We start from the raw sequence: 16,555 nt of genomic DNA on the forward strand, positions 1-16,555 counted from the left end.
CATCAGTGTGTTCCTATGTCACAACAGATGTGGAGTGCACTCCACTGGTCAATGCTTCTCACTTGAGCTGGTAGGTCCTGGGTTCGAATCTCGCTCGCGAGAGTGGGTTCGTGGATGCGCACTGCTGAGGAGTCCCATAATAGGACGAAACGGCCGTCCAGTGTTTCCAGGTTTTCCATGGTGGTCTAGCTTCAATTGACTCACGCTTTCAACTATAATAAAATACTAAATCTCCACAAAACCCCTTCTATAATTAATAATTTGTTTGTCGAATTTGTCACAAATCACTACAACACGGCGAGACTAAACTGACTAAAAGCAGAGATGAAAAATGATTCACACTGGAAGTAATAAACTAAGCGTAAAGTATAAAGCTGGTAAAAAATCAACTTTTTAGGGTAGTCAAATGTGTGGAATAATACTGTATTCAGGACCTAAAAGAAAATAAGAAAGCAATGCAATGTAGATTCGCAAATCGAAACACATTAAAAACCACCTAGAAGCAGTAATGTAGCCTGCATAAGACTTATTTGTGAAGTGTATATATTGTGAAATTTGGTCACTTTTCTCTTTAAAATGGTAGTATATTAGTTTGTATTTCTATCTTCTCCACTTCTATATTCCTTTTTAGCTCGTGCAATGACCCTAAATATATGTTCTAATTCATTATAATAATGGCATCACCAACGTTGATACTCGATATGGGTGGTGGATCACTAAAAATTGGATTTTCTACAGATCCTCATCCTAAGTAATTTTTACTTTTTCCGTATAATTGCCCCTATTTTCCAAAAGAATTATTGATAACTCCATTTTCAAATCGAAAACGCTTGGTGGCCGTACATTCGTTGGAAATGAAATTGAACAATGCAATAATTTGTCGAGTTTATTTTGTGTCATGCCATTCAAAAAAGTAAATATTGTGACGTTAATGCTTGGTTAAATGCTTCATTTACTCTCCTAAATAACCGTTTCTTCCTCTTTTAAGCTCAATGTGCTCCCATTTATTTGTGTAATTAGTGGTCTAAAAGTAGCTTTTCCATAAGCATATGAATTCGAGACCCAAAGTTGTAACCGTTTGCTTTCACCACTCGTTCACGGACCATAGCAGACGTCACTTAGTTTGATTTGTTCAGCCTAATGTTGTTTCTGTCCGTTATACAACGACTGTGGTTTTAAGCCTATATTATGACACACTGGGATGCATAACATCAATAATAATTATGTCTGACATGGATTCGGAGGCCAATCGACGTTAATCAACTTACGTCTTTCGTGGTGTGAGCGAGATGTCCGTCTGCCAAACAGAAGGGCGTGTATACTGCACAATAGTTCTCTCGGTACTACTTTATGGCTGTGTAACATAGCTTTTAAAAATGGAGGATATTCGTAAGTTATTACTTACTGTTGTTTCCAATGCATTACTTCGATATCGTGGGACGACTAAATGAACGGTGTTGGTCTAAGGCATAGGGTACTAGGCAAGGTAACAAATCGGTTTATGAAGTTGTGAATCTTTATCGACTAAGATGGTTGGTACATGTATTACCTATGCCGATTTACCATCTATCTCGGTGCGCGATGTTAGCCGGTGTAGGAGTGGGTTGGTAGAAAGCTAGAGACTCTTAAATCAAGATAGCATCAACCCATAAAGTAATTGACCACTAATTTGAGCCATCTTAGTGGATGAAGACTACCCGGTCGTGGTTCGCGTGATCACCATAACAAATGGTTGGGGATTTTTAATGAAAAGATTCAAGGTCATTAGGGGTTGCACAGATGCACCTACTCGTTGTCTTCATTTAAAGTTTAAAAGTTATTTTATACCTTTTATTCCACCAATTTATTCTTCTTGAGACGTATTATTCGTCTAATCTTTTCTATTGCCGCCGCCTCTAATTCTCTGGCGTTTGCCTTAATAATTTCATTTCACTGTGCTGATATAGTCTGAGAAATTGGACAAAATCATATTTTTGCCAGTCTCTACACCGGTTCCAACTGATTAAATAGTGATAGTACCAAAAAAGTGGCTAATAGTTCCAAAACTTTTTAAGCAAATAATAGATTTATACTCAGTCAGCTACAACGTAGAACCAGGCACATATATGCACCGGTTCAAGTTTCTGTACCTCATTAGCACAACAAGATTAACACCGAATTCGTAGAAGTAGTTAATTTAATGGTTATAATATATAAAAGAAAAATTGTATATAAGGATATACTACAGGAAGAAAGACAAATGTGAAGCAATTTTAATCTCACGGTTTAAGAGAAGACAAAGAGTGTATGCACCTACTCCGTTGTGATCGATTCTGAGAAATCTCACCCAGAGTATCCAACCATTGTTTACGATAGTTACGTGGACCCCAACTAAGTAATCTGTATCTGCAAAGTAGGTTTATACTAGCAGGTATTGAATCACTTAATCCTGCATGTGAGTTTTACAGTCGCCGTATATGCACAGAATGCACTTATACAGGGTCTTGTGATGTAGGGATAGTTCATAAACCTTTTGTTGTTTTCCATCAAACGAGTCTTAAGTAACTCTTACCAGTAGTTTTTACCGCTCTACGTCATATTTTGAGCTACAACTGATTTTAACTTTTTAATATATGTTAAAGCATAGTTATTTTCTAATAAGATAGACTGATTGACGTTTAAACAATTTACCGTCCATAAACGTGAAATTTAAATCACTAAATAACTAGTTATTTTAGGTATATCTGATGAAAACAGTCTATCTTATTAGAAAATACCTATGCTTTAATATATATTAAAAAGTTAAAATCAGTTGTAGCTCAAAATATGATATTTCACTTTCTTCATCGTTTGATAAACAAAATGTGAGTAAAATTCTCGTGCATTTATAACTGTATTTGACTTTCATAGTTGTGTTTGTGTTTATTTATGAAGTAATTCCATGTTTTTACGTAACTATGCATGTTCGGTTTAACTAACTTTCACGTTCATTGTCCAGTGTAATTAGACTTATCGACTTTACGTTCCCCTATGATTGCTATTTGGTTCTCTCACCGTTCACCTGTGTAGTTATGGGTGTGGACAACTTCCTTGTAAAACTATATTATTATTATTATTATTACTATTACAAGAGTCACACATTGTTTTCCATCATTACCAAAGGCTACACAGTAGAATATTTATCATTTATAAAGGATTTGACGTAATCTATATCTTTTTTAGAAGAATCCCCATTCATTAAATATATACTTATACAGAACACCTTTCCTATTTATAGGGCTACATTAACAACTGGGAGGTTCAATGTCAAATTTTGGACACAACTCTTAAAAGCATAGTTAAAACAAACTCTGTAGGTAGTTTTTATCCTCTTATTATGTTTTTTCCAGCAAAATTCCTTTTCCGATCATAACCTTATTGTTACTGAGCCGTATTTCAATTTTTCATCAACTAAAGAAGCTATGAATGAAATCTTTTTTGAAGATTATCAAGTAGCTGGTTTGATCCGCACAAATCGTAAGTGTTAATCCAACATTATATACATCTAACTGATTTTTTAGCTGCATTTCTCAGCGCTTACAAATATCGAAGTGAATCAGCTCAACGTCTTTCAAGATATTGTATAGTTATTGACTCTGGATACTCATTTACGCATATTGTACCTATGGCTGATGGACTTGTTATGAAAGATTTTGTTATACGGTATTTACCTTTTCAATGAGGATTTTTATTGTCTTTCTAAAAATTGTTTTTCATTGTCTATTCAAGGCTAACAGTAGGAGGGAAAATTCTTACAAATCGTTTGATTGAGGCTGTATCCTATAGGTAAGTTTTATAACTATGACCATAATTTGCTCTCCGTAGACATTTGGATGTTCGAAGTGAGATATATATAATGAATCAGTGCAAAGAAGATGTATGTTATGTATCTACTGACTTTTGGCAAGATATGAAGATTTCTCGGTGAGTCTTTTTAAAATACTGTCGTTTGTAACGTGGTACTGTATGCTATATTTTTAGGAACAGCGGAGATTTAGTTACTTGTTAATTATTGTACTTTTAGTACCGTGCACTATCTCTACATGATTTTCGTTCCAAAATGATCACTCCAACATTAACTAAAAGGTTCAGGGACACGATGTTTCTATGTGTACAGCTAATTCCAAAAGTACTCACTGTGCACAGGCGGTGTGAAGCTCTCTGTGGTTAGTGACCACTATCTTCTGAGTATTTTGTTCATTTGTTGGTATAATCATTTATTTAATATCATAAACTGTTAGCATGTTTTTGTAAAACGATACAAGTCACTTGTCAGTGGATAAAATGATTTTGCATAACTGGATTTTCTTAACCGAACTTGGTACATGTGTTCATTTTTAGCTATTTGTTTATTGGTGGAATTATTGAGAAATCTGAGATACTTATTCCATATGAACCATAGAATAAAAGGCAATTAAACTGTACTAGTATTTGAGAACATCTCTCAATTCTCTGATTTCATTTTGAGGTTTTCGGTTCAAATCTTCAAGTCTGCCACATATATATGACGAAGTAGAATTCAATCTATCTTGTTTTTTTCTTCCTTACTAAAGGCAGAAGAAATATTGTCCGACTTTACTCTTCTTAAGTGTTGTATGTTTGTGTGATCCATTCCATAATTTCGTTTTCCATTTAATTTTGTTTTATTATATGAACATTGAATATAGTGATACTTCTTATCGTGCAAAGCATCCCATAAGTCACAAAATCCTACATTTATTTGAAATAATTATGAAAGATGTTCCATAAAAATATCTTTTTAGAATATGCAACCAAAAAAGACTGTAAATACTGTTGACCATTATATTGAATAATAATACCTTGTTCTGTAGATAGATAGCTGCACATCAATCCATTTTTTTTGAGTGCTACCGAACTGTCAAGCCACATTTGTTAGTAGTTTTCTTTGTCTACCTATGCTTTTTTTTACATAGATCAAACCAAAAATCAAATAGCATTTTAAGAGAATATGTACTACCAAACTATGTAGATGTACACCGTGGATATGTTCGTGATCCAAATACAGTGGTTTCTGAAAATAGTAGTAATGATAAATCAGAACAACGGGCTTCCAATCTTTCACAGCAAGGATATGTTTTACGTTTGAATAATGAGCGATTTACAGTTCCTGAATTGATTTTCCATCCATCTGATGTGGGCTATCAAGAAATGGGGCTTACAGAAGCTATCCATTACCTGATGAGTGAACGATTGCCGGCTGCAGTAAAACCAGGAGCTTGGGCAAATTTTATGGTTATGGGTGGCAACGCATGTTTTCCAGGATTTGCAGAAAGATTGTAAGTCTTTATTAGATTTTACGCGAACTCAAGTAAATTTTCTACTAAATTGTTATTAATTTAGCTTTTTGTCATTCTACGCGGTACATATGATATGATGCTAAAATTAATGTTGGTATCTGTATAAACTCATGAAATTTATCGCTGTCAAAAGCCTGATGAAACCATTGATCTAAAACTTCGGTGGAAATGTTAACTTCACTAAATGAATTCGTTCTCATAGATAGATTATTTTTACAAATATATTGATGAGTTACTTAAATCACGGATTAAGTAGCCAAACGATCTTATATTAAAATATCTGTGATGGCCTTTTTATCAGACTAGATAACTATTTACTCAATGTAATAAGATTATGTGACAATGCAAAATTTAAGCTTGAAAAGCACTACAGTCAGTGTAATCAAAGATATTTTAGGCATGATGATCCTGTTTACTTTCATTCATATATGAAAATTAACTGCAAATACTCTTTAATAGAAAAAAATTATTTATTCTCTGACGAGTTCAGCCAAATATATCTGTTAATCTGAATAACTTATGCCATAAAAGACACTTTTTCAGTCTTAAAGTCATATCCATAAACAGGTCTTTACTAGCCATGCAAACGAGTTTTCAAGTAAAAAATGACTAGCACTGTGATGTGTGCTACTGATGTCGACATCTATAAGTAGTATGTATCACCACTCGGAAGTGGAATGCCTGACAGCAGAAGGTTGAGAAAGTCGAAGAGAAGAGAACGAGAACAGAAAGTAATTGATATGAAAACGAAGGGACAACAAAGTCGGAGACAATTGATGGATATTTTGCAAATGAAATATTACTGTATGGTTCTCAGATTTTACTAAGAGATTCTATAATTTTGTATTCCAATATATTTGATTATCCCCATTTGTTTTCTCGCTCATCACAATACATTTAAAGTGTTATTACGGTGTTATAAGCATGATTTTAATATTTAATCAAAACTTAATAGTTAAAGTCTACTGCTACTGGAAAATTTTATGGGGTTCCATTTACTTAGATTAACTTACTCTGCAGCCCAGATTTATTGTTCACTCTGGGAATCGAATACAAGTAAGTGGTTATTTGGACTCAGTAGCTAAGTGGATAAAGCGATGACGTTCTATTCTACAATAACTTGTGTTGCACTGGCTATATGGAATTTAGAAATAATATGCCTAAAATTCTTATTATTTAGATAGATCATAATTGTTACTAATCAGTTCAATGGAGCCCATTGGTTTTGCAGCATTAAAATGTCAACCACTGTGTTCGTTGCTGGGAAACTACCCTTCTAACTTATTCCTAGCAGCAGGTCAGTATCACTCGCCCTTACACAAAAGCTGGCATATAACCGAATACATATGCATGTACTTTTTTACGTATAAAAATATATTTCTTTTGTGATAATAATGTAACCGGGATGTGAGTCAATCTTTGAAGCTCATTTATAGAGTCTCGTATTAGATCAAATTACACCTGCTAATGACTTGCAGTAGCCAGTAAATTTCTTGTTATAAACACTAATAATCACACTTTAGTGTCTAATCTTCAATCAGTAAATTCTTTTCTCTCAAGCACATAATCTCTTAACTATTATTTATGAGATATGTCTATTTTTTCGCGGTTATATTTGTTGTAATTTTTCTTTTGGTTTTCATGATTTGACGTATACATCCATCTATTTTGTTGTATTCTATATGACGTGTGTTAATTCATACCTGTCATTTTAAATCAATTCTAAAAACAATACAACGTCTGTGTTTATGCATAATTCATGTTGTAGACAAGGTGTGCACACTTGTGTCCATCAGTTTGGGAGGTCCGACAACGTTTTGTATGTATACGTGTTTGTATCTAAGTCTGTCTGATATCCTATGTAAAAAAAAAAGTTTGTGTGACTTTTCAATCGATTGATGAAGTAGTCCGAACATGTATTATTACGTTTGACTCTACGCGCCAAAATAGGTCGTATAAGCTTTCTCCGAAAATTCTTCATGAAACAAGCAGTGTGTTGCATTTTGCGTTCATCACGTTGATTGTGGTATAACAAAATCCGAATATCTTTGCAAGTCAATCAAATACTTACGAATAAAACATAAAAATTTAACCAAGGTTTCAAATAAAATAGGCATAATGATAGATAATGAGATATCTGGTGAATTACAAAGTGATAATCAACACAAATACTCTCTGACAGTAAGTGTTACCTTCATCATTAGTGATCAATCATATTGAATCTATTCTGGTCTTAAAAGATTAGTTGTGGATTTTCTAACCAGTTGCTGGCATTTACACACATGATAATTGTGATTAAATGATGAGCCGATCATGATCGAAGGTGTCTTAAGTCCAATGGTATAGAAACTACTATTCTCTTTGTGGGGTTTTAACTCTATTCCTCAAGACTGTCATGGATGTAAACTGCTGAGACACAAAAAAACAAATAACTGGTGTTTACTACCTAATTTCTTAAAGTTTATCCTTTGTTATCCATGTATGAAGAAAATCAAATTTGAATCGAACAAAAAGCATTACATACAGTTCCATGACATTCTTATAATAATGTTTCTTCTTTATACCCCTCCTCAACTGATAAGTACTGTCCTGTATGATCGAAACCGTTATTAGACTCATGTATCCTATCTATCTAAGATATTTTAGTATATAAAATAGTAAATATCATTTTAAGCGGTCATATATTTTCAAGTTATGAGACAATTTCCTCCTACGAGTTAATCTTTTCTTTCAATATTAGTTTGGAACTACTCACTTGTTTATTGCTTCATCGTATGTGCAATTATACATATTGTATATTTCGTACGTTAACTACTCAAGATAATTTCAACTAAATATACTATTAGTATTTGAAAATCAACATTAAGTTAATATTTGGTGAGCCCTCATTATCTTTTATAAATCCTATCGGGGATTATTATAATAGATGATTAATCGTAGAAACGTTAAGAACATACTTCTAAATCATCTATGTATTTACATGTTGAGTTTCTGTATATTAGTTGCGTGTTACGAACACTCAATATGTCACGAATTCATTTTTTATAAACTTTGTCAACTTGTTTATATTCTTATAACGAATTAATTAAGACTTCGATTCCTCATACAACCACAAAGTTAATTAGCGGTTCACATAACACTAATATAATATCTAAAATATTGGCCTCAATAATACTTCGACGTCTAACTAGTGATTGTGAGGCATAAACCCAAGAAAACCAGGCTGGTTTCGGACCTGGACAAAGATGCATAGACTAAATATTCACCCGTCGGTTCCGGAACATTGACATACTTTACGATATCCGACTAAAGTTCCATTTCTTGACTTTAAGGCGGTGTTCGACTGTGCTGATAGTGAGGTTCTGTGGTTGTGTCTATCACTAAGAGGCCTGCAAAAAAGTACACTGACCTTGTACAGGATCCTTACTTGAACTCTAATGGTCAAGTTGCAGCTTGTGGCGAGGTTTCATTGGAATTGTTTACTTCAGGTAGTATTCGTCAAGGTGGTTCGCTTTCCCTACCTTTATTTAACGATGACATAAACATGCTTTTAGAGATAACGCTTTCATCATATGACTTTTCACGGATTGTTATTTCAATAGAATTACAATACACAAAATATAGAGTCGCTCAATCACCTTAACCAACAATACAAACATGTTTCAGACGCGATTCTCTCTCTCGAAATCCAAATACTACTTCACAAGTGGCCTGCATAAGCGCCTGAATTCTTGAAAGGCATAGAAGTAGTTGAACTCATCGACCACGCAACCTATCTCAGGAATCTCATCACTCCTGATAGTCTGGTGTCTGATGAAATCTCCACACAGATCCAGGAAGCTCAATCGGCTCCTTCCAACCCGTGTCTCTTGTGGCGTACAAGATGTATCCATCTCCCAACCAAAGGAAACGTCTACTGCACAGTAATTCGCCCCGTTCCACTTTACGCGTGTGAAACATGGACATTGAGAATTGACGATATTCGTATGTTACTAGTATTCAATCGTAAGTATTTTCGAAGCATTGATCGTGTATTTTGGAATCACCGAGTGAGCAACACCTAAATTGACAATAAGGTATTACATAAGGATGGCAAATCAATCGATGAGGTAGTAAATCTCTATCAACAGAAGTGGTTGGGCACTCGCAGCACACGTCCCAACCAACACTTACATCGACGAGCGATGTTGTGTGTCGTTGGGAGTAGACAGAGATAAAACTAGTATAAACATTCAAACCAAAACATCTCATCAGTCCATGAAGAAGTCACTGACAGTTGGACTAAGCCATATTAACAGGTGTAGACTACCTTGTTGTGGTCTGTGTAGTTTTCATAACCAATGTTTAGAGACCTTGAATGACATGGGTCAAAATGGTTTGCAGTAGCCAAGTTGCATCCATTCTCTGTCTTCCCCTGGATTCTGAGTCTCCGAGTTCGTCATAATTCTTTTTATTTTACTGATTTACATTTTCTTCAATTGTGTATTCGATGCCTAATCTTTTCTGTTAGCACTGGTACTGTTACTACCTTTAGTATTTTGGGATTTGTCCTAACAATTTCATCTCTTTGTACATACGTACCAGGTTCTACGTTGTGACTGACTGACCGACTGACTTGCATTTTCAACACGATGAAAAAATGCCACTTTACATTTACCTCTTAGTTCTTTTGATGTGCAAATCTTTCATCCCATTCGTCGAGTTGTTGTAAGTGTATGCATGTACTGTTTCGTTGAATCAGTCTTCTCTGTTCTCTACTAATCAGCATTCCTCATAAGACTTGTGTTTGTTTTTCGGAGTAGCCGACGCTAGAAAAGAAAATCAGTTGTGAAATGAAGGTACCGAAGCATAGCTAGTAGCTATTCATCTCTTCTCTTAACATTCCACTATAGATGAAATATCGAAAATTTTATTTTCAAGAAGTTCTTAAAATGTATTTGTTGAATCTTGTGTTTACTGATGGTCTCATACACTACGTAAAACCTGGCAAATTTTTACTTTCAAGAGAATATGTAAATTTAGTATACAGTACTATCAAACATGTATGATTGAATTGTTTTAGGAGACTTCGCTGAAGCACGCAGTTAATGGCATTGTAATAATCAATCTCTATTTTCTGTAATGAATGAATTACGTTCCTTCTTCGCATGTCCTCTATTTTATTGCTGGTATTGGAGTTATCAATATTAATCTATGCAATGGTTCTATCTGTTTGTTCGTTTTTCACATAAGGACACGAGTTAGTTACTTTTTACCAATTACCTAAATCAAGTTTTTTACAGTTCCCAACCAACTCCACACAATTTATGCCGTATAATGTTATTATTTAACATACAAAGGGTGTGGTTCTAAGTGGTTAAGTAGATTAAATCACTTAGCTTTCTACCATTAGATCCCAAGTTCTATTTCCTTTTTTATCTATTCAACTGTTTAAGTAGTTGGGTAGTGTTATTAACTTTTTTTTACAAAATTTCTACTTGATAACTAAGTTACATCAAGTTCAGATTTTAAGATGCGACTCCATTATACTAATTTGTTATTATCTTATTAATCTGTTTAGTCTAAATAATTTCATGCATTTCTATAATTTGTACAACCTGATTGTACCAGGTTAATATTAATGTGAATAAGGTCAATCATTCAGACTGAGGTGTGTTTTTTTGTCTGAGAAATTATGATAGTAACAATAATCAAATTGTAATTTTTTTCCAAATAAAAATCATGACAAACTTTTCATAAAATAGTAATGTGTTTCTAATTTCAAACTATGAAATTAAATGTTTGTTTCAAGAGTTAATACTAATTGTAGATCTATTCTAAATTACCCTAAACAATTATTCAAATCTTTCTTACTACTTAAATTCAGTTCAGAAAATAATTAAATTATTTATATATATTTTATAAAGTTGAAATCATAAGTCAATCGAAGCTAGACCACCATGGAAAACCTGGAAGTGACTGGCTCCATGAGGTATTTCCTGGTGTTCTAGTGAAAAGCAGTGACCAGTGGAGTTCAACCACGTCTGTTGTGAGATAGGAACTCACTGAAGACAATTGGTGAACGGTTGCTCAATATCGTGTTTGTTTGTTTTTATTTACTAGTTTCGTTGTTGGTTTTAGAGCATGAAATTTTTGAATCTTGAGCTAATCGTTTAAATTTGCATTCATCTGATTTTTTATATTCAATATAAGCAGAATTACAATTAGTTTTTTTTTAGAATATCATGTACTCGTTTGCTTTGATTGAATATAATTGAAGCAGCTAATTACAGTTATCTTTTAATTCGGGTTGAAATTATCTTATCTGTCTAATAGACAATTAACTGCCATCATATATGAAGCTTTATATTGTACAGAAGTTATAAAGTTCATTTAATAATATCTATGGGTATATAAGAATGTAAATTTTAAAAAAAACAGTTGCTAAGTTTTTAGTTGAATAAGTGATAACTTTACAACCATGATGGTGTATGTGTATATTTATTTACTTAGTTCTACTAGATTTACATTCTTTTGTAAATTTTCATTGCAGACAAAAAGATATTCGTACTCAAGCACCTGACGATCTTCCAGTAAATGTTTTTAAGCCCCCTAAGTAAGTTGTACTCTTCTTTTACTAACTTTCATTTTTAAGATAAATTGTAAAAGCTTCTGCTTTTTGATTGTATCAAAGACTATGACTTGTTATTTGGAGTGTTTTCTTCGAGTGATATTCGTTAAGAATGTTTAGTCTTCCTTTTTATTGAACTTCTCAGAAGACATGGTTTTGAAAGAAATACCTTTTTCCCCTCAACTTACTATACATTCATCACTTTCTGGAAAATCTTCTAATCAACCTCAACAACTAGAAAATAATCTCATTGAATGATGCTGACAAAGTATGCTTCATTTGCTTCGGAGACTTCGTCACTTATGCTGGGCTGCTGGTTAACGAACTGTTTGTTTAAACAATAAGCGCTTGCTTATCTCTCTCCAACTTAAACCATTTATAGTTCAAGGTTACTCTAACGTCTAGTAATCAGCAACCAAGTCATGAGGTAGTTATTTGTTTTATTAGTTTACGACTGAGACGTGACTACTAAATTTGGGAAGTAGGCACCATTTGCGGGTATTTGGTAATATGTATCTCTAAAGCACTTGTGTGCGGTGGGACCATTAACCTCTGTTGAATGGGTTGTTTTCCACGTGTTTTATATATTTCTAGTCTTTCTATACCCTAGCATATTATTTTTAGTTAACTTATGAACAGGATAAAAGAAAGTTTAGGATGACGTAACCAGAAATTGGCGTCAATCCATTAAGTTGCTATGAGTCTGGGCCATATAAGCTTCCTCATTCGGATCCGTGAAATATAGCTCAAAACTAATCGTTGTCTTAGGTCCATCTACTGTTTTACAATGTTACTTTTTTCTTTCTTCCTACAGTTCTTTACTTTTATTGCATTATTTAAACTTCCACTCACTGTACTGATGAGAAATGCACCGATAACGATGATTACATACATTTTTCAGATCTGACCCTGTATGTGGTTTTAAATAAAGTTGTCTAAACATTCATTCTGAATAACGACTACAAGGTTTGCTGTTTTTATTTTTTTAGTCGTCAAAAGTTGTCAGGTAATCAACAAAAGATTTCTCGCTTCGGATTAGTATATTTTGACTAAATTTAAACGTATGTTCGGTTTCAACATAACTTATTTTCCAATACAGACTTGAAAATTAGCTTTGTATCGTTTGGCTCAGTGAATATACTGTGCTTTATTTGTACTAGATAAAACGACTAATTTTTGAACCTAACCCAGAAACTCTATTTTTCTACTCATTGGGATATTACAAATATATTAATTTATTTATAACAATCTACCTAATGCTCAATTCATTCGAAATTATCAAGTCAAACCTTGGTAATGATACCTAATAACCCAGTAAACATTCTTGTGCACTAGTTTACATTTTTTTTAATAATGAACATTATGACTAATTAAGTTTACTGCTTTTTCACAATAATTACCTGTATTTAACTGTTTCTTTTTTGGTACTTTCATTTTCCTACATCAACATTAGTCCTCAAACCTACGCTTGGGAAGGTGGTGTTTTGTTTTGTCAAAATGAAGATTCATTTAATCATTTCTTAGTTACGCGTAAAGAATATGAAGAGCAAGGATCTAGTTATTGTGAAAAACGATTTCCTACTTCTTGAACTTCTATTAATATTTATGCTTTTGTACAATGGGACAAATAATATGTATAAATTTATTCTATATATATATATATATATATATATATATATATATATATATCAAATTATAGAAATAATAATACATTATTTCATTCTTGTGTCATAATCATCAATATTCGTAGTAAACCATTTCGTTAAGCAAAACCAAATAAAAGTTTGTCTAAAATTATAATGAAATTAAAAAAATTTCACTCCAAAGAAATAAAACAGAACTGAGAATATCATTGTTCGGTCCAAGTGAAAAAGAAAGAAAACAGAAATAATATTCCACAAATAAAATAAACATTATCATGCAAGTGCTGTGTGTGCGTGCATTAAGTGAGAGAGAAAGAGAGTATAAACACACACATCAATTTTGAGTATAGTACATACAACATGAAGAAGTAGCATTATTCCTCGATAACAGAGTTGTGTAAAAAGTTCTCGGATTTTCGAAACAGTCACTAATGATATAAATGAATAGTAGTCGTGGTGGCAGAAAATAAAAAAGTAAGAATAATGATGTGATTTGCAGGAAACCTATCAGTTAAAAATAGTAAACGATAAATGTTTACATACAGCTTTTCTCCAGAAAAGCGATTAAAATATATGTATGATGCAACAGTTATAGTTATAAATTATTAATCAAACAATTAAGACTGTCCGTGTTATCATTATATAAACGAGAGAGATCATGATATGACACCATAGAAATATATCCATCTCAGGGAAAACAGATACTTGTTATACTTATTAGGCATGTGTAAATAAACCACTGAGCATTCAAAGAAAAAAAAGTAAATTTAAGAAAAAATCATAACGCAAATTGACCTATTTTATGTTGAATAAATTATACAGATTTATCTATCTTACAGCGTGAACAAACGAGTGTTCCAAGTTGTTTGTTGCACATTTTTACGTTTATTCGTAAAACAACAAATAATCATTATGAAAAGAGAACTAAACATTATATCATTGATGTATTTGGTACATAGATTGCAATATTAGCACTCATGTGTTGTTTAGAAATAGAACAAATGAGAGAAGACAAGCGTAGAAATTTGGAGAAAAACTAACAAGGAAGACAAACAAAATTATCCGTTACATAAGGAAGGATAAGATTAGTAATGACATGATTGATATCTATTACTATGAATGTCTGTGTGTTTGCATGATTGTTACAAAGAAAAGTATGGGCCTAGAAGGAGAAATATAGTCCAATTCATTGCATATTATCTTCTTGAAATTGCATTATCAAAATTTGAATAATAAAGTGTAGTACAACATCAATTCACAGTGGTAAAAGTGAATATTTTATTCTTATTGCACTTAAATGCATCTCATCATAATCATTAAATTTGTGAAACATTTAGTTTACTTCTTACCAAAATTATTCATTAATCCTTCAATTGAAAATCACAAATTAAGAACATACAAACAAATAAGAAATTAAAAAAAGAAAGATTACAGAAACACTATTATATAATAATTTAATAAACATTACAAATATAAAATATGATAACTGACTAACTTGATCCTGGTTTTTCTCAATTGTCCTATTCTTAAGCTTAAGGAACTAAAAATTACTAAGTATAAGATAATAGTAATTATTATTACTGTATAATGTATATTACATGCATCATTAATTTTGAAGAAGAATCCAAATAATGCGAGGTACCACTAAATCAATCTTCTGCAAAGAATAATTATTCACAACAATAATAGGTGTACATCGTAATCCATATGGTATTAGATGGTATGTGTATAAAATCGAGATTTCACAGTATGCTGTGGGCTTGATTAACAATACAATAATCTTTTTTTTAAAAAAAGAAAGACGATTTTGAAATCAAAAAGCTGGATGGTGAAAGTATCCATCCACTTCATTGTATGTGTGTGTAATTCATCAAAATAAAAATCTTCCTGGTGTAATTTGAGCATTTCGATAAGTTTCAGCCAAATAAGCAGCTTTTGGATCATGTCCTTCTGAATGTGTTGTATTATTATATAGGGTTAGATCTCCTCTCTGTGATAATTGTTCATCTAATTGTCCTGAATGATGACTATAAGAACGATTAGTTTGGTTAAATAAATTTTGATAATTTAAATGTGCACTTGGTGGTTGTTGTGAAATGATTGAATGTTGACGATTTATAACCTGTGCTTGTTGTTGATATTGATGGTATGCATAAGCGGCAGCGGCTGCCGCTTCAGCTGCTGCTAAATTAGATACTTCATTAATCGAATGTACTAACTGACTAGCACTATTTGACTGAGATTGTTCTATGGATTTAGATAAAGCATTATGCATAATATTTGTTGTTTGATGTAAATGAGATGAGTAAAATGGATGAATGTTACTATCAAGTGCATTTGTAGCACCGGGATTATGTTCTGTATAATTTGTATTGGAATATTCACTAGTTGAATTATTATTAGTAGAAAACATATATTCATTCAGTAATCGATTGTTAGATGGTACTGATAACTGTGTATTATACTGATTATTCCCAGTTGTTTGATGACGAAACTGATTTTGAGTACATGATGACCCAGTTGGATTGAATTGATTATTACGTAAATTTTCTGAATGTGCGTCTTGGAGCATAGATGAAACAGATAATCCACCAATAGTTTGACTATCACATCGACCTGTAAGTATGAGGAAAAATTAGTTGATGATACCAATAATTAGCTCAAACTATTTATTATTGGAACTATATGAAGCGTAAACTTCTTACCTTATTATTAGAATCAAGAAATTGAGAATCTTTAAATAAGCTTGAATCGAATTTGATTAAAACTTCTATTTATTTTCAAAGTTTTATGCTTGGTCTTAAAATTATTTGATAAAAGCTTTGATTAGAATTCTTCATGGGGAATGTATGTATAAAGTAAACTTAATAAAACTTAATTTTATAGGAAGATCAAACAATTATTCTCATCATGTAAGCAAGTAAATTCCGCTTAAATACGAGCAATAATCATACACAATATCTCAC

At 32.5% G+C, this 16,555-nt stretch overlaps 2 protein-coding genes across 2 annotated transcripts; one reads left to right on the top strand and one right to left on the bottom strand.

The window, feature by feature from the left end:
* Positions 1–674: 674 nt before the first annotated feature.
* On the top strand, positions 675–5,319 carry Smp_135570 (actin-like protein; the record flags this gene model as incomplete). Its single annotated transcript, XM_018796822.1, has 8 exons — positions 675–751; positions 796–913; positions 3,257–3,331; positions 3,369–3,495; positions 3,540–3,681; positions 3,748–3,804; positions 3,844–3,942; positions 4,953–5,319. The coding sequence occupies 8 exons, from the start codon at positions 675–677 to the stop codon at positions 5,317–5,319; spliced, it is 1,062 nt and encodes a 353-aa protein (XP_018651924.1).
* A 10,140-nt stretch (positions 5,320–15,459) lies between these two features.
* On the bottom strand, positions 15,460–16,161 carry Smp_135580 (hypothetical protein; the record flags this gene model as incomplete). Its single annotated transcript, XM_018796823.1, has 1 exon — positions 15,460–16,161. One exon carries the CDS (start codon positions 16,159–16,161, stop codon positions 15,460–15,462), a length of 702 nt encoding a protein of 233 aa, XP_018651925.1.
* Positions 16,162–16,555: the final 394 nt, after the last annotated feature.

This window comes from Schistosoma mansoni, chromosome 4 (genome assembly GCF_000237925.1).
Source record: "Schistosoma mansoni strain Puerto Rico chromosome 4, complete genome".
Lineage (NCBI taxonomy): Eukaryota > Metazoa > Platyhelminthes > Trematoda > Strigeidida > Schistosomatidae > Schistosoma > Schistosoma mansoni.